Source organism: Hydra viridissima, unplaced genomic scaffold, assembly GCF_058129835.1.
Source record: "Hydra viridissima isolate aposymbiotic clone 2 unplaced genomic scaffold, HvirCarnegie_v1 scaffold_3, whole genome shotgun sequence".
In the NCBI taxonomy this organism is placed as follows: Eukaryota; Metazoa; Cnidaria; class Hydrozoa; order Anthoathecata; family Hydridae; genus Hydra; species Hydra viridissima.
The window spans coordinates 15,722,435-15,742,202 of NW_028324302.1; the positions used below are offsets into that span (position 1 = coordinate 15,722,435).

At 31.4% G+C, this 19,768-nt stretch overlaps 1 protein-coding gene across 1 annotated transcript; it reads right to left on the bottom strand.

Moving 5' to 3' along the window:
- Positions 1-6,333: 6,333 nt before the first annotated feature.
- Positions 6,334-12,016, bottom strand: LOC149891180 (baculoviral IAP repeat-containing protein 7-B-like). Its single transcript, XM_090081877.1, has 4 exons — positions 11,767-12,016; positions 9,643-9,901; positions 7,539-7,748; positions 6,334-7,392 (listed from the first exon to the last, which is right to left on the bottom strand). The coding sequence occupies exons 1-4, from the start codon at positions 11,795-11,797 to the stop codon at positions 6,420-6,422; spliced, it is 1,473 nt and encodes a 490-aa protein (XP_089938003.1). The 5' UTR covers positions 11,798-12,016; the 3' UTR covers positions 6,334-6,419.
- Positions 12,017-19,768: the final 7,752 nt, after the last annotated feature.

Below are 19,768 nucleotides of genomic sequence, written 5' to 3' on the forward strand. Positions count from 1 at the left end.
TTTAAAATTGTCCCGTAATGTTATCAGGTATGCCCCTGCGTGCAATAAAACGTTTGAGTGTTCGGAGGAAAGCAGTGATCTTCATGTAAAGGAGTTAATTCCAGATGAGCAGCACGACTAGACGCACCGGTCAAAATCAAAACGTAAACCTTAGATACAGAATCAGTTTTTAAATAACTTTTTACATATAAGGGTCCAGCAAAATCTACACAAACAGCTTGAAACGAAAACATAGAAACATTTACACGATAGTCAGGTAAGTGAGGAGTTGAGGGAGGTAGTATTGTTTTTCCGTTAATCTTCTTGCAAATAACACACTTACGCAGAACATTCTTGACAGTTTTTTTCCTTTAACAATCAAAAACCTTGCCCTAACTTGATTTAATGCCATTTCAATGCCATGATGCTTGACACGTTCATTGGCATCCCGAATAATTAACCCCGTAAAATAGCTATGTTATCCATCACGTAAAATATCCGGATATTTTTCATTATAACTTAGTATCGAATTTCCAAATCGTCCTTTTAATCGCAGTAGGTTTTGTTCGTCAGTGAACAACTTCAGGGATGAACTTAGCTTCTTGTAGTTATCTTGATTTCGTAGATAAAACTGTTCAACTACTAACCATAAATTAAATCCCTTATCATATTCATTAAGTGTTAATATGCTTTCTTTAATTAATTCATTGTTCTTCTTAATTGTTTTTATTAAATTACTTGCAAATCTATTCACATTCCCAGTTACCATTATAAACCTGTTCAATGTACTATACTTTTTAATGTCTATCAGAACACCAATATTACCATTACTCACAGCCTCAACCATATTTACACTACTCAGACTCTCATTTATCGTATCTGTACCTTTCGACTCAATCAGAACTTCGTCCACATTCAAACTATTCTCATCATCAAACAATCCTATTTCAATCTCATCCTTACATAAAAATTTAGGTCCAGATAACCAACTACCACTCAACTGCTTAAAACAAAACATACGAGTTGGAATGTATGCTGGATTCTCTAATCCTGCTTCATGCCTCCATTTCTTCCCTCAACCTCTTTCCTAATCACAACTACACGATTTTCCACCCAAGGTTTCCAAGTTTTCTCCTTCCCTTTAATCCAATGTAAAGCCATATCAGAGTCTGTCCAACAACTAATATTACTAATAATTACTCGATTTTTTATTACTCGTTTCACTTCTCCTACTAATTTGCTCAACAGCAAACAACCCAACAGTTCTAACCGAGGAACAAACAACTCTTTCAATGTTTTACCTTTGTTTTCGCTGCCAAAAAAAATACTCTCACAGCAACACTCGTCCTAACTCTAAGATAAATAGCTGCGCAATATATCTCTCTTGAGCTGTCCCAAAAGCCATGTAACTCTGCCGAAATTATTCTCTCCTCAACTCTAACAAACGCAAATCTCTTTACTCTTAAAACATTCAGCTCCTCAACATTTCTTCAACAATTCTTTCCAATTAAACTCAATCGCTCCACTCACACTCGCATCCCACTCCATTTTATTTCTACACAAAATTTGAAAAATGGTTTTTAGTTTGGCTGTTATAGGCGAAACAATGCCTAATGGATCGTAAATTGATGCCGAAATTTAGGTGCCGAAGATATTTCTTTTTGTTGTTTTAAGTTCACTTGATATTTTTATAAAGTCATTAAATTGTAAAATAAATTCATCATTTTTTGAGTCCCATTCAATTCCTAAAACTCTTTTATACTCATGATCACTTTTACCCAATTCTGTTTCTAAGTACTGTCATCAAGATTGCTTATAGAATTTTTAATTTCCTTATATCTTATTATTTTCTCATTAAAATCAAAATAGTTTTGTAACTCTTGGCTGTTTGTTTTCCATTTCCTTAAATTGAAACCGCCTTCAGACATAATTGATTTTGACTTTTTATAATACTCTTTACCCTTCGTTATACTTTCAGTTCCAGATGTGACATCATCAACGTATAAATCTTCAACGAATCTTTTTAAAAATATGCCATTAGATTTTTCATACTTTTTGATGTGATGTCTTATTGTTCCATTTAATAAAAAGGTGCTACTAGTTAGACCAAATAATACTCTCAAAAACCTATAAACAATCACTTCTGAGTTCTGTTCTGCATCCACATTTTTATACCAGAGAAATCTTAAATAATCTTTATGCTCACTAGAAACTTCTATATTTAAGAAAGCTTGTTTAATACCTGCTAATATTATTAGCTTTTTTAATATCTGCAATGTAACTTAATCGGAATCGTAGTAGCACATCAAATATTTTGGATAATAGATTTGGCCCTGAATAAAGACAATCATTCAAGGGCAATCTATTGTTAGAACAGGAAGCATCAAATAGTGCTTCCTGTTCTAACAATAGTTATCTTAGTAGTTTCCTTTTCTTTTCTTACAACTGGCCTGTGTGCTTGGTAGTGTGTTTTTCCTAATTCCTTAGCGATTTCATTGTCAGGAACTCTTTCAATAATTTTATTCATTTCGTATTTTTTTAAAAATGGCGTCATTATCAATTAACAAATTCTTATCACTCAATTTCTTCTTTAACCTATTAAGTCTAATCTCATAAATTTTGTAGTTATCTGGTAAACAATCATGATTTGGTTTATAAGGAAGCTTAGTTACATATCTCTCACCATTATGCATAAATCATTTTCGAATTTATGTATCACACATTCATCTGATTCCATTTGCTCCTGACTCCAAAATTTTCGTAAATCACTCCTTAGTTCATCTATCTCACTGCAAACATCTTCCACATTCTCTATTAAATTAGCATCAACGCGTAAATTCATGATTACTTTCCATTAAAATTTTTTACAGAAGGTATTGGGCAACTTAATACCTATCCTAGAACAGAGGAAGAAGCTACAGGACAGCCTTCAATCCCTCTAATAATTTTACCTGTCATAAATTTATGGTACAAATCACAGCCGACCAACAAGTCAATTGGAAAATCTTTGGAACAATCATCATAATCAGCTAGAATTAACTTTGAAATATGTGGGTAATTTTTACACGCTCGAGATATCTCTTACCTCTGAAAAAGGCTACAAACAACTGGCACACACAGAGCTCGACATACACATACAAATTAGTATTTCTATGCTTTGCCTGAACAACACCGAGCTTTTTAACCCGGGAATTATTAAACTGACCGAATGTTTTTATTACTATAGCTTCTTGCCTTTAATTTCAATCTTTCACACACATCTTTGGTAACATAAGACCTCTGACTACCACTATCAAATAATATTCTGAATATTCAACACTCACTCTCTGAATTAAAACTTAGCTTTTGCTGTCTGTAGCAAAATGCTATCAGATAAACCTATGAGAGTTGCACTAGTTTGGGTTTGCTTCTTATTGCAAATAGACATTGAAAACATTAATAGTTAGAATGGCAAAATTTTGAGATATGACCTAATTTTAAACAGATGAAACATCTCTTTTGTTGTTTTAGTATTTCAATTCTTGAGTCTAAATTCGTTACCTTAAAACAGCTCTTTTATTTTGCGTATGAAAACCTAATGTCATAAAGTTATTTTCGTTTCTATAATTATGAGAATAATTTTGCTGTGCATTTTTGTTTAAAGAATCGTATTTCAAGTTTTTATGTTCATTTTTATCATAACTTGATTTTAAAAGATATTTGCCACAACATTCCTTAGCTTGTAATTCTTCATTATAATATTTTAAAAGACGATCTAAAGTCCACAACTCTCCTGCAAATTTTCTAAAAATTAAAATCAAAAGTTCATCAGGTAGTTTCTCCCTAAGGATAGGAATTAATAAACAGCCGTAAATTGTTGTTTCTATTTTTAGGGATCTAAGATTACGTACACAGCTCTCTATACCATTATAAAGTTTTAATTCTTCTAGATAATTGAAGTCTTTAATTTTCTTTATTTTTAATAAAGAATCCATATGTGCTGAAACTAAAACTTGTGTATTCCCATATCTGTTAGTCAAGATTTCAATTGCTTCTTTATAATTTTCTGAACTAAGTGAAAGTCCTGAAATGTAGCCAATGCTTGGCCAGACAAATATTTTTTTAGATAGTTAAATCAATCTATATCACTTAAATCTTCAAGCCTATGAATTGATAAATTGAATTGGTCCCAGAATCCCTGCCAATCTACGGGATTCCTATTAAAAACTGGCAATTCTAACTTAGGTAAAATACAATTAAATTGATTTAAAGTTTTAATAGAATCTTTATCTGATTCGTTTATTTTTATACTTTTTAAATTTAGTGTCACTTAAGCCATCAACTCATGATAACACTCAACTACTCTCGCACATCAACTCATGATACCACTCAACTACTCTCGCACTCTCCAAACGTCATTTTCCATTTCCTCTTGATCTTAATTTTTTAATATTTCCTAGATTTTCGGATATCTTCTAAAAATACGATGGTACTTCCGCAACTTGGTTGCAGCGAACCAAAGTGATTGCGAAGATGCAAGACGTTGAGTTGACAGTGCTTTTTCCTGTCTTGTTGCAAAGTGATGCTTACGCATTCTACAACGGCTTGGGAGAAGAAGACAAGAAAGATGCGACTAAAATTGAGGATGTCTTGTTGCAAACCTTTTCTTCGGATGCCTACGCAGTATATGAGTTGTTTACGAAGCGGAAGATGAGCGATGAGGAACGAGAGGACGTGTTTTTGGCGGATCTGAAACGCTTAGCGTGTTTTGCGAGGTTGCCAGACGAGGCGGTGTGACTGGCGTTGGTTGTTGGATTGCCGGAAGCAGTTTCTCCAAGATTTAGGGCTGCGAAAGAGACAATTGGTGTAATGTTGCCGAAAGTAAGGGGCACTTCGAATCGAAAGAGTGCGAATGAGTCGAATATAACTGCTGCCACCACCCGCTGGAACGTTGTGAAAACGAAGTTACCTGAGTCTATAATACGATATAACTGTCGAGGGTTAAATCTCTTCGCGAAGAACTGCGCTGCCCATAAGGGGATTGTTCTATGTTTCAAATGCGAAGAGATGGGACACTTTGCGGCAAAATTTACAAAGTAGCAGGAAAACGAGGAGGAGAGCGATCGGTGTGCACTAGCTCGTTCTCGAATACCCGTGGATTAAGCGCACTTGTGGTCACTCAAATCAAGGTGGATGGTAAAAACGCGAGAGTTATTGTCGATACTGAATGTTCAACAATGATTATTTTTCAAAAATTGGTTTCGACCAACTGGAGCGATCGAGTGATGTAAAGGTTAGAACATTCGGAGGCCTAGTTCAAAAATGTGTTGGAACGGCAACGGTTTCCCTTTAGGTTGGCAATATCTGCGCGCGTGATCAAGTTTTAGTGGCGAGTTTTCAACCTTTTGGAGCAGATGTCATGCTTGGAATGAGCAGATGCTAGGAGGGCTTACAATTCTTCTGTCAGGCAAACCAAGTTTTGAGGGAGCGAATTATGGGAGTGGATAAGACAAGGATAGTTACTGGAATATGATAAGCATACGATGGGACCGCCAAAGGGCCAGCTACCACTGATGGAGGTGGTTCAACGCAGTAAAAACAAAGTTCGACCGGCGAAGCGATCAGATATTTCCATATCAGAGGCTGTTTATTGGTATAAAGTCTCAATTGACAAAGAGGGAGTCCAATGAGTAAATTGCACACCTATGCCGAAAGGATTAAAGGATTGGACGGAAAGGCTGAGCTGTCGATGAATGTGCCTGAAAACTCACGAGTTGGCAAGAGTGTGGCTGAAGCCACTCGAGGCACGGTGTGTGACGAAATGGCGTCCAGGTACCATTACTCGGGATATGTCGGAGCAAGTGGTCGAGGTGGACGGAATGCCGCGCCACGTAAAGCATCAGACTGAGAAGCGGAACGCAGCAAACTCGAATAAACAGTGACAGATGTGGAAATAGAGGTTAGCAAGAATGGTGCAAGTTGCGGCGAAGATATGGAAACCATCCCGGTAAGCGTGGACGTGAATCATTTGGAGACTGGCGAAGAGGTTCGGGAAACCAAAGTGCCCCTGCGGAGGAGCAATAGAGACAACGGATACCCCTTAAATACTCTGAACATTGTTGCTCTTGATTTTGATCCCTGAGGATCGAGGAGGAGTGTAATTGAATTGTGTGGGAGAAACAATGTATAGTGGATTTGAATGACGTATTTACCTTGAGAAATTAATGTAGTTTATAGTTTAAGCGGTTTTTTTATTTGAGGTGACATGTAAAGTATAAATTGAACGCAAAGTTTTTGTAAAGTCAGTTTTTTTTAATGAGTAAAGAAGATCTAAAATTGAAACATTGTGTTCTCTGCGAGAAAACGACATGGTGATTACAAATAAATGTTTATATAAATTTATTTAAGGGATATTTATAATTCTTAACAAGAAGCTAACAAATAAACAAAGCTTTTTAATCTTAACTAGGGTAAATACGTAATCTACCCTCAATATAACGGCGACACATTGGACACAATTTTTGGCCGTTTGCACATGATACGCATGTGACCAGGTGTCCGCACGGAGAAAATGCCACTTCTGCTTTTTTGTCCATGCATACTACACATGGGTGATCACTGTCATTAACATCCGATTCAGGAGAAGAAGCGCTCTTCAACTCAAACTCTGAGTTGAACTTTTTATTTGTTCTTTGTCGTTTGGTTGGTGTTAGTTCAGCTGGGTAACTCTGGGGCAAATCTGCAGAACTATTTCTAAAAAACGTTAAATTATTATTTGAATTTCTATTGCTATAATCATTGGGGAGTCCGTTAGAGCTGTGATTAAAAGAATGATCTATCTCATTGCTAGATAAATACAGCCTTTGATTCGGAAAAAAAGCTGATGGAAAAGCAGACATTTCATAAAAGGTATTTCTGGATTGAATTTCTTGGTGAAAATTTTGAAACTTTTTAACAACAAGTGGGCATTTTGGTGAATGGCGTTTATGCTCACCCCAAGCGGTGTCACTTTCCTCAAAACATTTTAAAGACACTTTACACTTATAACACATTACTTCATCATCTTTACCCAAATAATAAAAACCAGCTTCACAAAGGGAAAGAGCGGATACTGGCGAGTTTCTAGGGAAACTAAAAAATGTTTGTAATCTGGTATGCTCATTATAATAGTCAATTGCTGGTATAGTCCAATCAAGGTTATAAGTGTGATGTCTGTCACTCTCTATATCAGAAAGATTGTCCAGTAGCTCCTGACTACCATTTAGATGATGATTCGTTGGATTGAGATTTTCCTCCTCAACAGGATTTTTTAAACTTTGGTTTTTGTCAGATATTTCAGGCTGGAGCAAACGTGTTTGCTTGAAATCAAATTTATCATTTTCTAATTCTTTATCTAGTCTACCTTGAATAAATAAACAATCACTTGATTGATCTCTAAAGTAAAAATAAGAAATTCCTCATTAAATAAAGTAAAGGAATTTTGTTTGTAATTGCTGCAAAGAAAAGTATATAATTACTATGAATTATTTACAACATTAATACAGAGATTATAATTGGTATAAATTTTTGAGAGCTTTTACCGGTGTTTTACAAAAGGATCTTGCTCAGAACTCTCCCATGTGTCCACCATAAACCCGCAACAAAAACATATCATCTGTTTTTTATTATTATCATAGTATAAGCCTGATCTTGATAATCGTTCAGGTGATGGCCAATGTTTTTCAACTGGACACTGAGCAAAACTTTCAAAACGATGCTTTTCAGATTTCATACTTGGATTGTAGAATTTACTGAATGAAAAAAACCAATTTTGAAAACATGCACCTAATACTAGGAAAACCTAGCATGTATGTATGTATGTATGTATGTATGTATGTATGTATGTATGTATGTATGTATGTATGTATGTATGTATGTATGTATGTATGTATATGCATATGCATGCATGATGTTTGATGCATGCATGTTTGTATATATATACATACATATATATAAATATATATATATATATATATAAATATATATAAATATATATATATATATATATAATAATATATATATATATATATATATATATATATATATATATATATATATATTTATATATATATATATGATTTTATTTAATTAGGAAGGTCCCCCTTTTAATTTTGAAACATAAAGATACATCATTTTTAACTGCAAACCTATAATTATGTACAGTTTGCATTTAGTTACTTACTACACCTTTGTTAGTAAGTGTACTCTCGATTTTAGTTCATTAAAAAAGTTATACCAACAGCATATACTTTGTAAAATGTCTCCTTAAACCAGAGCAAAAGACACAAGTACTTTTTATTAAGAGAAGTAGTAGTGCTAACTAAACTTCCTATAAATGGAGCTATTCTTAGAGTTCACAGTTAAGAATGCAGGAAATGAAAGAAAAAACAAGAATTTAACTGCAAAAGAGGTAATTCCTTATTCCATTTTTTAGTTTTGAAGTTTCTTGTTATAATAGATGTGGTTTCTAAAATACCATCTTTGCTGCCTGAGTATTCTTATGTTATGTTGAAGGAGGGAGCTCTTTGTTTAAAGAAAAGACTAAAACTAATAATTTCTCTTAAATATATTAGGGTTAGTTCTTTTTTAAACAAGAACTATTAAATAAAATCTTATTAAGATATTTGTAATGGAGAAAAAAGTTGAGAAACCTACTAAAGCACTCAAAGAAAAAAGTTTGTTGAGAAGTGGCAAAAATATATATATTTTCAAGAAAGATAAGGAAAACCTATTTGATGTTTCTGTTCCAAATGATGTTGTTAATAAGGCTCAAACTCTAAAAGTATATGCAGATTCTTAGAAGATCAGGGGTTTTTTTTGGTTAGGATTTATGATTGGTATGAACAAGCATTATGAGTGAGCAGGTAAAAATAGAGTTGTAAAACAACCCAAAATGTGCTAAAATAAACATAAAATTAAGATCAATGGAAGAAGAATCCAAATGATAATTAAATTCCTGAAGAAAAGATAAAAAAAATACATTCTAATAAAATTGTTTTGGAGCATCCAAGAAAGATTCTGCATATTACAGTTTCATCAGTAAAAGATTAGGCCTTAAGGTCAGGAATCATTCTGCTACTACTGCCAACATATTTAAATTTTGATGAAGCAAAACTGCATCATTTTCCCAATTCTAAAACTACTGCAAAGAGTAATGCAAAATATAATGTGAGTGGAGCAAAGAGTCTACAAAAAAATGGATTTTTTAGTTTGACTACTGGAAATCTGCTACTTTATATATAGATATTCTGGGTTTTTGTTCACCTTTTGCAGCTCTGTCCCAAGATCTTGAAACAATAAAAATCATACGCTAGTTATAAGTCAAAGGTTGTGAATAACTCAGCAGAACAGGATGAGAACTTCACTTTTTATAACAAACTGTTATTAGTACATATAAAGATTTCAACTTTCCTAATGCCTAAATAGATCTGAATCATAGTCTAGTAATCAAGGGTACACCCATATTATTTTCTTGGGGCAGGAGTTATAAAAACCTTTTGCTTAAACCTTTTTATTGAAGAAGTCTTTAACAAAATAGCATCATAGATTTACTATAAAACAGGAAGCCAACTTTTTTAGGTTTTATGTTCAGAAAAAATCTAGAGTGATATATTTTTAGTATATGCTTTATGAAACACCCCCTACCTCTTGTATATGTCTGTGTATGTGTGTGTATTTTGAGAAATAAAATGACACTTCTTGTTAACTTTTTCATGACGTTTGAGTGGCTCATCTTCCTCTGACCAATCAGAAAGTTTGATACCACATTTAAAGCAAATTACCAAGTCGCTCTCCCCTTTGTAATAAAAACCTGCTTCAGCTAGAGATTTAATATATTGTGGTGCTGATGCAGGCCATTTATGTGATGCATATGAGTTCAGACGATTTGTATATTTGCAATAATCTAAATAAAAATCCAAGATTTTGGATGTTATATATATATATATATATAAACTAAAAATTAACTAAATATTATATTAGAACTATTATACAAACTAAATAATTAGTTTGGTTTATATAACATTACTTAAAGTTTCATGCAATAGCGATCATCAGATGTTATATTATAATAATATATTCGCTCTACTTATACTACGCTGTATTGAGCACTCTTACTGGAAATATTAACAATTTCTACAATACTATATATATATATATATATATATATATATATATATATATATATATATATATATATATATATATATATATATATATATATATATATATATATATATATATATATATATATATACAGTGGTGGCCAAAAGTCTTGGAACAAAACATTTAATGACCAAAAAAATTTATTTTTGATCTAAAGTATAAATTTTGAAGGTTTGAGGTATATTTTTAAAGAGAATGTTGTTTAAAAAAATACTTAGAACTTATTTTTTTATTTATTTTACTGTTATCGTTTATTATTTTTAGTGTAAAAATTTATCAGCTATATTATGCCAGAACTTTCATCTAAAAAAATAGAGGAATTATTGCTGCATTATATGAACAAGGTTTAGTTCAAAGAGAAATATCTCAAAAGCTTGGTTGTTCATTATCAACTGTAAGTAGAACTTTAAAAAGGCATAAAGAAGAGCTCCAATTAAATTTTACTTCAAAGATGAGATCAGGCAGGCCCAGAGCAACCACCTCAAGAACTGACAAACTTATTGGCCGGATCAGCCATGCAAATCCACGGCTATCTGCACATGAGATTTCAAAAGAAATTTTTATTGAGAAAAAAGTAAGTGACCGAACAGTTAGAAGAAGGCTTTTGGTTGATTTCAAAATGAAGGCATGCAAGCCAGCAAAAAAAACTTTTTTATCATTAAAAAACCTAAAAGATCAAAAAACATTTTGTCAGCGCTACAAAAATTGGACTGGAGAAAATTGGTCTAAAGTTCTTTTTTCTGATGAAACATGTATTAAACAATTTAATGCTACAAACAACTTTGTAAGAAGACCAAAAAACTGTAGATATATGCCAAAATATACAGTTAGCAGTGTCAAGGCTTCTGTGTATTGTATGGTTTGGGGTGCTATTTCTGCCAAAGGACGTGGGCCATTATGGATACTGCCCAAGAATACCACAATAAACAGCAAAGTCTATTTGGATGTTATGAAGGAGAAGTTGCCACCTTTCATGCAGATCTTGAACTGCACTTGTTTCCAACAGGATGGTGCACCATGCCACACAGCCAAAATTGTAAAGAAGTGGTTTGCTGATGAAGGAATTCAAACCCTTGGAAATTGGCCTGGGTCATCACCAGATCTTAATTTTATTGAAAATTGTTGGCATATTATGAAAGTAAAAGTTGCTGCCAAAAAGCCTAGATCCTATAATGATTTAGTTGAAGCAATCAAATCAGTGTGGAGCCATGAAATTACACCAGACTATTGTACAAAACTTGTTAACAGCATGCCAAAACGTATCCAAATGGTAATTGACAATAACTATGCTTCCATTAAGTATTGAACTTTAATCATGTATGTGCATGTACCTATCATCTTTGAAATTGTTATAAACACTTACTTTATTGAAAAAAATTAAAAAATGTACTAATAAATTGTTTTTCACACAAATATATTAATTTCAGAACATAAAATATGTTGTTCCAAGACTTTTGGCCACCACTGTATATATATAATCATTTCAAAATTATAACAGAATTTAAGAGACATTACTAAGGGCAACAAAAAGCATAGTATTTAAATAGATAATTGCTTTATTTTAATAGGAAAAACATTATTTTAAAAATACACTCCTGTTCCTACCGATTGTAGTTGAACTTTTATTGAAATCCATACTCTGACATCTGCCTTGAAATTACTGATTTAATAATAATCAAAACGTTTAATGCGATAAAATACAATTAATATACAGTTGCTAACCAAGATTAGTTTTTATGCTTTCATTTTTATAAATAAATCATTAGTCCATTCTCTAAAATATAATTTAAGGATTTTAGAAGATACTCCTTTCAGAGTATACGGGTTGAGCCGAAGGTATTTCTACGCATGCGTTTAAAATGAAAAACTACCGCGTTGGATTTTTTATTAAACGAGTTTCGTCGACATAAATGATATATCTATATAGAATTATATATTATATATATACGCATATATATTTTTATAGTTGTATATATTTAATATATACAACGCATATTATATACACACATATACAATATATATATATATATATATATATATATATATATATATATATATATATATATATATATATATATATATATATATATATGCTATTCACCTCCCCAAGGCTTTTAAGTTCACTACAGGTGAGGAGGCTACTTGTGGTTATATATATATATATCATTTATTCATATATTATATATACACATATATATAATATGGGCAATTCCATTTTTAACTTACGTTACACGCGCAACAACTTTATTAAATATTTGCATATTTAAACTTTAAATTAAATTTTTAGCTGATTTTTATGAAAGCTGTCAGTCTAAAGAATAAAACAAGCTAAAAAGTTTTGAGTCTGGCTGAAAGAGGGCGAATTTATTACCGAAAATGCCACTTAACTTACGTTACGCAGAAAACAAGGTAAAAAAAGTGTTGCAACTTTTAGGTCGAATATTTGCGAACAATTAATCCGGATCGTGTTAGAAATTTTTACAAGATGTTGAGAATTCAATACTAATTACAATGATAAAAAAAAAATTATCAGAGGTGACCGGCAAAGAAAGATATACTTGTTTTCTTGATACTAGGTTTTTAACTTACGTTACATCACTTACGTTACCTTGCGATTATTTTCGTGGAATTTTTATATCTATTATTTCGTGATAGATTTTTTAAAGTTATGTAACAAAAGAACGGCAGTTGTATTAAAACTCATTCATTCAAAGTAATTAACAAAAGTAATTTTCAATAACTGGTGACTCTCTACTGACAGATTTTTTTGTAGATATTAATGAAGTTTTTAAATTGTTAACACTTATTTTCCGAAGCGCAAGAGCAACTTAAAAAATTACATTTGGTATGACAACTTTATTAATTTTTATTGAGTTATTCAAATAAGAAAATGTTACAGTTATTCGAAAATTTTACTTACGCTTATAATTTTTATGTGCCCGCTTAATTTTTTAAAATGCTGCTAACTATTTACTCTCCCCTGCTGAATAAACGGGAGGGGGTGGGGGTCTTAATAAACAGGAGGGTCGGAAACTTTTCTAAAATCTAATAAACTTTAATAATAACGTTTAATAAAACGGGAAGGTCAAAGTTTTAAAAAGCTTAAAATATTTTTATTGGTTGGTTGTTCATATTTTCATCTAATATTGAGAGAAACTTTTTCTCAAAGTAAAAAAATAAGAAAATATTTTATATTGCTTCAAAATTATTAAACGGGGGGGTGGGGGTGGGGGGGGGTCCTAATAAGCTCCGAGGATTCGGAAAAAAATTAAAGAATTAATAAACGTCCCCTCTTATTTATTCGGCTGGCGAGAGTACATTAAAATCTTTTAAAAAGATTTTGACGCTAAAACTGCTCGAACAACTTTGAAAACACCAAAGTGGATGGAATCAAAATATTTAATTTCATTTAGTTTCAATAACGTGAAAAAAGGTTTGCTTGCTGTTGGTTGTTTTGTGTTATTATTATTATTATTTTTTTTTGGGGGTGTGTGTGTGTATGCTGAAATATGCGACATACTTTTAATGAGAGAGGGGTGCATGTATATCTGATCGTTTGTGACAGGAGGCAGGGGTTAAAATTGACAAATATTGGGTGACATACTTTAAGGACGCCCCCTTAATTCCATTTACAAACCATTTGTTTTAGGAAAACAAAAATATAAAGTGAATAAGAATATAATTTAAAATAAAAATGGTTACATCTTTTTATTTGTTTTAAATACTAAATACGTTACGGTGAAGTTTTTTCCGCTATGATCTGGCTCTTACCGACATAAAAGTAGTGGGATTTAGAGATATCTTTCACTTTTTTGGCTTGCTGGATAATTTGAGATAGTTTGAGTGCACAATTTCGCGCTGACTTTTCTTCCTCTGACAAATATAGAACTTTGACATTTATGTCTTGAATAGCATTCACAAAATCATTAGCTGATTGGATTTCAATTTTTCCAGACTTTACTCTGTTGGTTGCCAAACGTTTTACAGTAGCCCCAACGCCATCGACAACTCCTTTGCTGTGCATTGCTGCAAAAAAATGCCAAAATATTATTCTGTTAAATTTCTTTTCAAAGTGCATTATTGCGCTCATCACGACTTTATTTTTAAACTGCGATGTAGCATTATCGCTAAAAATGTGAATTTCTTGGGTATTAAATGAAATAAACTCCAATAACTTATCCAAATTTGCAATTAAGGAGGTCTTTGTGTGATCCAGAGAGTCAGATGCAATGGTGAAAGTTTTAAGATTTTTTTGCCAAATAGCTGCAGTTAAAAGAGAAATTTGATTTTGGCCATAGTGTGCTGCTTGAGGCTCATTCTGACTAAAACACTTAAAATTTTCTGCATAGTCAACCTGAATAGTAGCAACATTCAATGATGGATTCATGGATTTAGTAATGCTTAGTTTAAAACATTTAGATTGGTTACCCTTGATATTGGCATGAGTTGTGAATTTTTCTCTCATACTCATAATGTGAGCAATCAATTCTTTACCACTTCCAAACTTTTTAACTTTTTCGATTACAGCGTAACGCTTTTCATTTGGTTTCTGCCATTGGTACCAACTTGTTTCAAAGTTAAGGGGTTCAATGGTGGCCAGGAATTGCTGGAAAAACTTTAGATCTTTGCATTTGTTGCATTTGTTGTAGAAACAATCATTTAATAAGTCCTTACAAACAAAATTTTGAGACATATCTTTCCCAATTTTAATGTTAGACAACAGTAAACGATCAACTTTCACCAAGGAATCCAAAGCAAATCGCATATTTTCGTGGTAAGTACAAACGCATACATTATGAGGCAAATTTGCGATAGATCGAACGTTTACTGGTCGTAATTCACAAAACCTGCTTAATCCAATCTTGATATCTAAGTGATCATGTTTAAAAAGTTGGTACGCTTCTTTCATGGTTAAAAGAAGGTGACGAACTTGGATCTTAATCTTCTTTCCATTTTCAATTACTGATACAAAGTCCCTAACATTTGGAGACAGTCGACTAATGTCATCTTCGCAGTAGAACCTTTTTACTTTTATTTCTACTTCAGTTAAAGCTGGATTATTCACGCTATTTAATGGAAGAGTAGTTTCTTTGTTGAATGATCCATTCAGCAATGTGGCTAGGACTTCGTAACGTTGTGCGGGATCTTTGGGCAATGATTTCTGGACTTTCTTGAGCAATTTCCCTTTTGTTTGAACACTCATAATGGTAGAAAAATTAACTGTTTTTGCAGAATCTTTTTTTTTGATTCGATACTTTCGGACTCTTTCCTTTATTTTTTCTCTTTCTTTCATTTTTTTTTTCCGGATCTTGTTTTATTCGTTGACGATGAGCTTTTTGGTGATCAGCATTCATATTTTTTTTCCGTTCGGAATCACGCTGGCGATAAGCAGCTTGATAAGTTTTAACTCTCTGTTTAGAACTTTTAGCCATTTTAAAATGCAAAGCAAATTTTGCTAAGTTTTGCTTGAATAACTTTTAATTAATCAAAACTTATTGGCGTATAAAGAATAAAAAAAAAAAACCTTTAGGGAATTGCGATGTAAAATAGTTTTCGTCTTTATAAACAACCGTAACTTTAAAAATTTTTTGTTTTTTTCAAACCCCTTGGGAGTTGCGATGAAAATCGTTTTTTTTATGTTAAAAAACTTTACGAAAAAAGCGCTAAAACTTTTGGAAATAAATGTAGTTTTAACTTACGTTACACAAATTCAAAATGAAAATGTGCCTTAACTAAGCATCGTTATTCAAAAATCTTAATGTATAATTATAAGATTTAATATTCTTTCACATATAATATTACAAAATTTAAGTTTTCAAATTAAATTTTCGAAAAAACAGAACTTGATCATGTTTTTGTTAACTTACGTTACATGAAAATTGCAAAAGTTATTTTATTATTTTTTTGAAATATATTTATCTTTTAAAGAAAAAAATCTGACCAACAAGAAATTGAACATCTTAGCTCCATTATCACTTTAAAATATTTCGGAATATACAAAAAAAATCATGGGTAAAGTAACATTTTACAGTGGTACTTTTTTAACATGCATCAATGAGAAAAACCGTAACTTTCGGAGCCATAAAAATGACTTAAATACATTTATTTTAGAACTAAAGGTATATTTTAAATAAACTTTCATGTGTCTACATCAATACTCATTTGTTAAAAACTGACAAAAAAGAGTTTAAAATTTGACTACTTTTTCAGTTTCCGCCGTGGAATTGCCCATATATACATAAGCGGCGCTACTGCTGTTTCTCCCGCCTCCCTTTTTTATGATTGATTTTGATAGAGAATTTTATGCTGATTCAGAAAAATATAAAAACATAGACCTGAAAATCAACGGAAAGTGCTCTAATTCGAAGTCAAAGTTGTAAAAAAAACCCATTAAAAACCCTAATATTCGCCATTTTGAAAATAATAAGTTAATGATCTTTTTGCTGCCAAAAGAAATACATTAAAAGCATGGTTTTTACGTTAAAAAAGTCGTAAAAGTATGTTTATCTTGCGCAATTTTTTGTGGGTATGAAAATAGCTGTTTTTTGATTTATTAGAGAATAAACTATATTGCATGTAATGTACTTTTGTAGTAAATTTTAAATAAGAATTCAACAATTTTTTTTCTTAAAAGAAAAACTTTTGAAACTTAGTTTATTGTTGTTTTATTACATGTAAAATTTAGAAAATGTAACATTCAAAACGTTTTTTTTTAATAAAAAAAATCAGCGTACAACACGATAATATTTATTGATCAATTTGTCTACATTCCCTAATTCTATGTTCAACCTTTATTTGAAATCTTACATTAATTTCATTTCTTTATAACACTTTCGTTATAATACTTTAAAATAATATTTCAAAGGCTGATGGAAACTAGATCTGTTTATTGCGCAATGTAACGGTAATTAATTTTCGTTAAAAATGAAAGCGTTTTGAAAAAAAATGGCGAATATTAGGGTTTTTAGTGGGATTTTTTACAACTTTGACTTCGAATTAGAGCACTTTCCGTTAATTTTCAAGTCTATGTTTTTATATTTTTCCGAATCAGCGTAAAATTCTCTATTATAATCAATCATAAAAAAAAAAAAAAGCAGGGGGGGGGGGGAGGAACTGCAGTAGCGCCCAGTTTCTCAGAAGATGATGCAAAGCATTAATTCGATCTAATAAAGGAAGTTATTGAAAACTCTAATGGTAATGCAGAAGTTTCTTATCCACAATTTTACATAGTTGCTGGTCAGAAAGAAATCTCACAGATAAAACCTCAACTCTTGTTGGATATGACCTTGCAAATCACATTTTGGCTCACTTGACTAAGTCTAAAAATGCCACCTCAGTTTTAGTTATTGATGATGAAATTAAGTTTACAGATAAAGAAAAAAATTTAATTGAATATTTGGGTGGGTATGTATTTTAGTACTTTTTATTGAAGGATACGTTATTCAAAAAGTTGACAAGCCAGATTTGACAAGAAACACTCTCAATTTTGTTGGCTGGAAAAATTGTAGAAAATGATTCTAATTATTTTGACAAGTATAATCATGATACTAATAAAAAATTTACTATTTTAAAAAATCGAGGTGGTCTTTGGTTTATATCATCTGATGCTTTGTCACTATTTAAAAATAGCAGGAATAGCATTTAGAAAATCAACAAAAACTTTAAGTAAAAATGTTGACTGCAGAGTTGCTTCAAGATGTTGGAGTTTTAGGTAATACTGCAGTTAAGCGGCGTAAAATAATTTATATTTTTGCTTTTATAGCTCTCGCTCGCAGAGACTAAAAGTTTTTAAAATAATTTTAAAACTTATGTAGATAAATTTCAAAGTGGTTATTTTTTTAAATACGTTTTTGTTTAATATTTTTATTTTTTGTTTTTATTGTTAATATTTAATTATTTTATCATTTATATTTTTAATATTTACTTAATACATTATTAATTATGTAAAGAAAGTTAAATTTGTATATTTTATGATTGTACAATTTTAGATTGTTTTAGGCAAATTTCTTGTTACAATTATGGAAATAGGGTACCACAATAATTGTTCTTGCTAAATATGTTTTTAAAAAATATGTGGCTATGAAAATAGCCGTTTTATTTATCAACTACAGAGGATACTGACGAGACACACAAGATAGAAACGCCGAAAATATTGGAAACCCTTTAAATGTTTGACGCCAGCAACACACGTGGTTCAGCCAGGATTTCATCTTTAGCAACAATAGTTGTTGGAGCACTTGGTTTCCCATGACCAACACGTTACATAGCCATCTAAACAAAGATTTACCATGTTAACTAAGAATAACTATTTACTTAATGTAAACGATTTATTCAGTGCAGAATTAATTTTTGTATATATACCCAGCAAACACATGCTTAATTGGGCCAACGTTGCGCTAACGTTGGATTGTTTGACTAACGTTGGTCCAATGCATAACCAACGCGTTTTAACTCTACAATCATTAGCGTAGATTTACATCACGTTGGCTCAACGTTGGGGCCAATTTACAATTATAATTCTATGCTTGCGATTTGATAACTTCAGTTAAATAAATGCTTTGCGAACCATTCGCGCAAAGCATTTATATAAAGCATTTTATTCTCCATTTTAAAAACACTTTTTACAGTGGATTAAACAGTTTTTACAGTATTTACAAAATAATTATTATTTTACAATTATTCCATCAAGTTTTACCTTTATTAATGAATTGGAAAAGAAAAGAAACTTATCAGTGTTATACAACGGTATTAAAGTCTCGCATAGCACAAAACAATATTACAACGTGGATTTTACTGAATGTGTTGAAAGTCTATTTAGTTTCGACAGAATTTTTATGCTACTAATGTTCTTGAGATTTTTATTAAAATTTATGATAATAATAATGTTGTTTATATACTTGATTTGGCGCTACTCGACTTTCTCCCCCCCCCCCCTAATTTTATGATTGATTCTGATAGAGAATTTTATGCTGATTAAGAATCGTATAAAAACATGGGTCTCAAAATCAATGGAAAGTGCTCTAATTCGAAGTCAAAGTTGTAAAAAATCCCACTAAAAACCCTAATATTCGCCATTTTGAAAATACTAAGTTAATGATCTTTTAGCTGACAAAAGCAAAACATTAATAGCATGGTTTTTACGTTAAAAAATTCGTTAAAGTATGTTTATCTTGCGCAATTTTTTGTGGCAATGAAAATAGCCGTTTTTTGATTTATTAGAGAATAAACTATATTGCAAGTAATGTACTTTTGTAATAAATTTAAAAAAAAAATTCAACAGTTTTGTTTCCTAAAAGAAGAACTTATGAAACTTAGTACATAGTTGTTCTATCACATGTAAAATTTAGAAAATGTAACCTTCAAACCGTTTTTTTAATAAAAAAAACCAGCGTAGGATACAATAATAATTATTCATCAATTTTTCTACATTCTCACATTCTACGTTCAACCTTTATTTGAAATCTTCCATTAATTTCATTTCGTTATAACACTTTCGTTACAATACTTTAAAATAATAATGCTAAGGCTTATGGAAACCAGGTCTGTTTATTGCGCAATGTAACGGTAATTAATTTTCGTTAAAAATGAAAGCGTTTTGAAAAAAAAT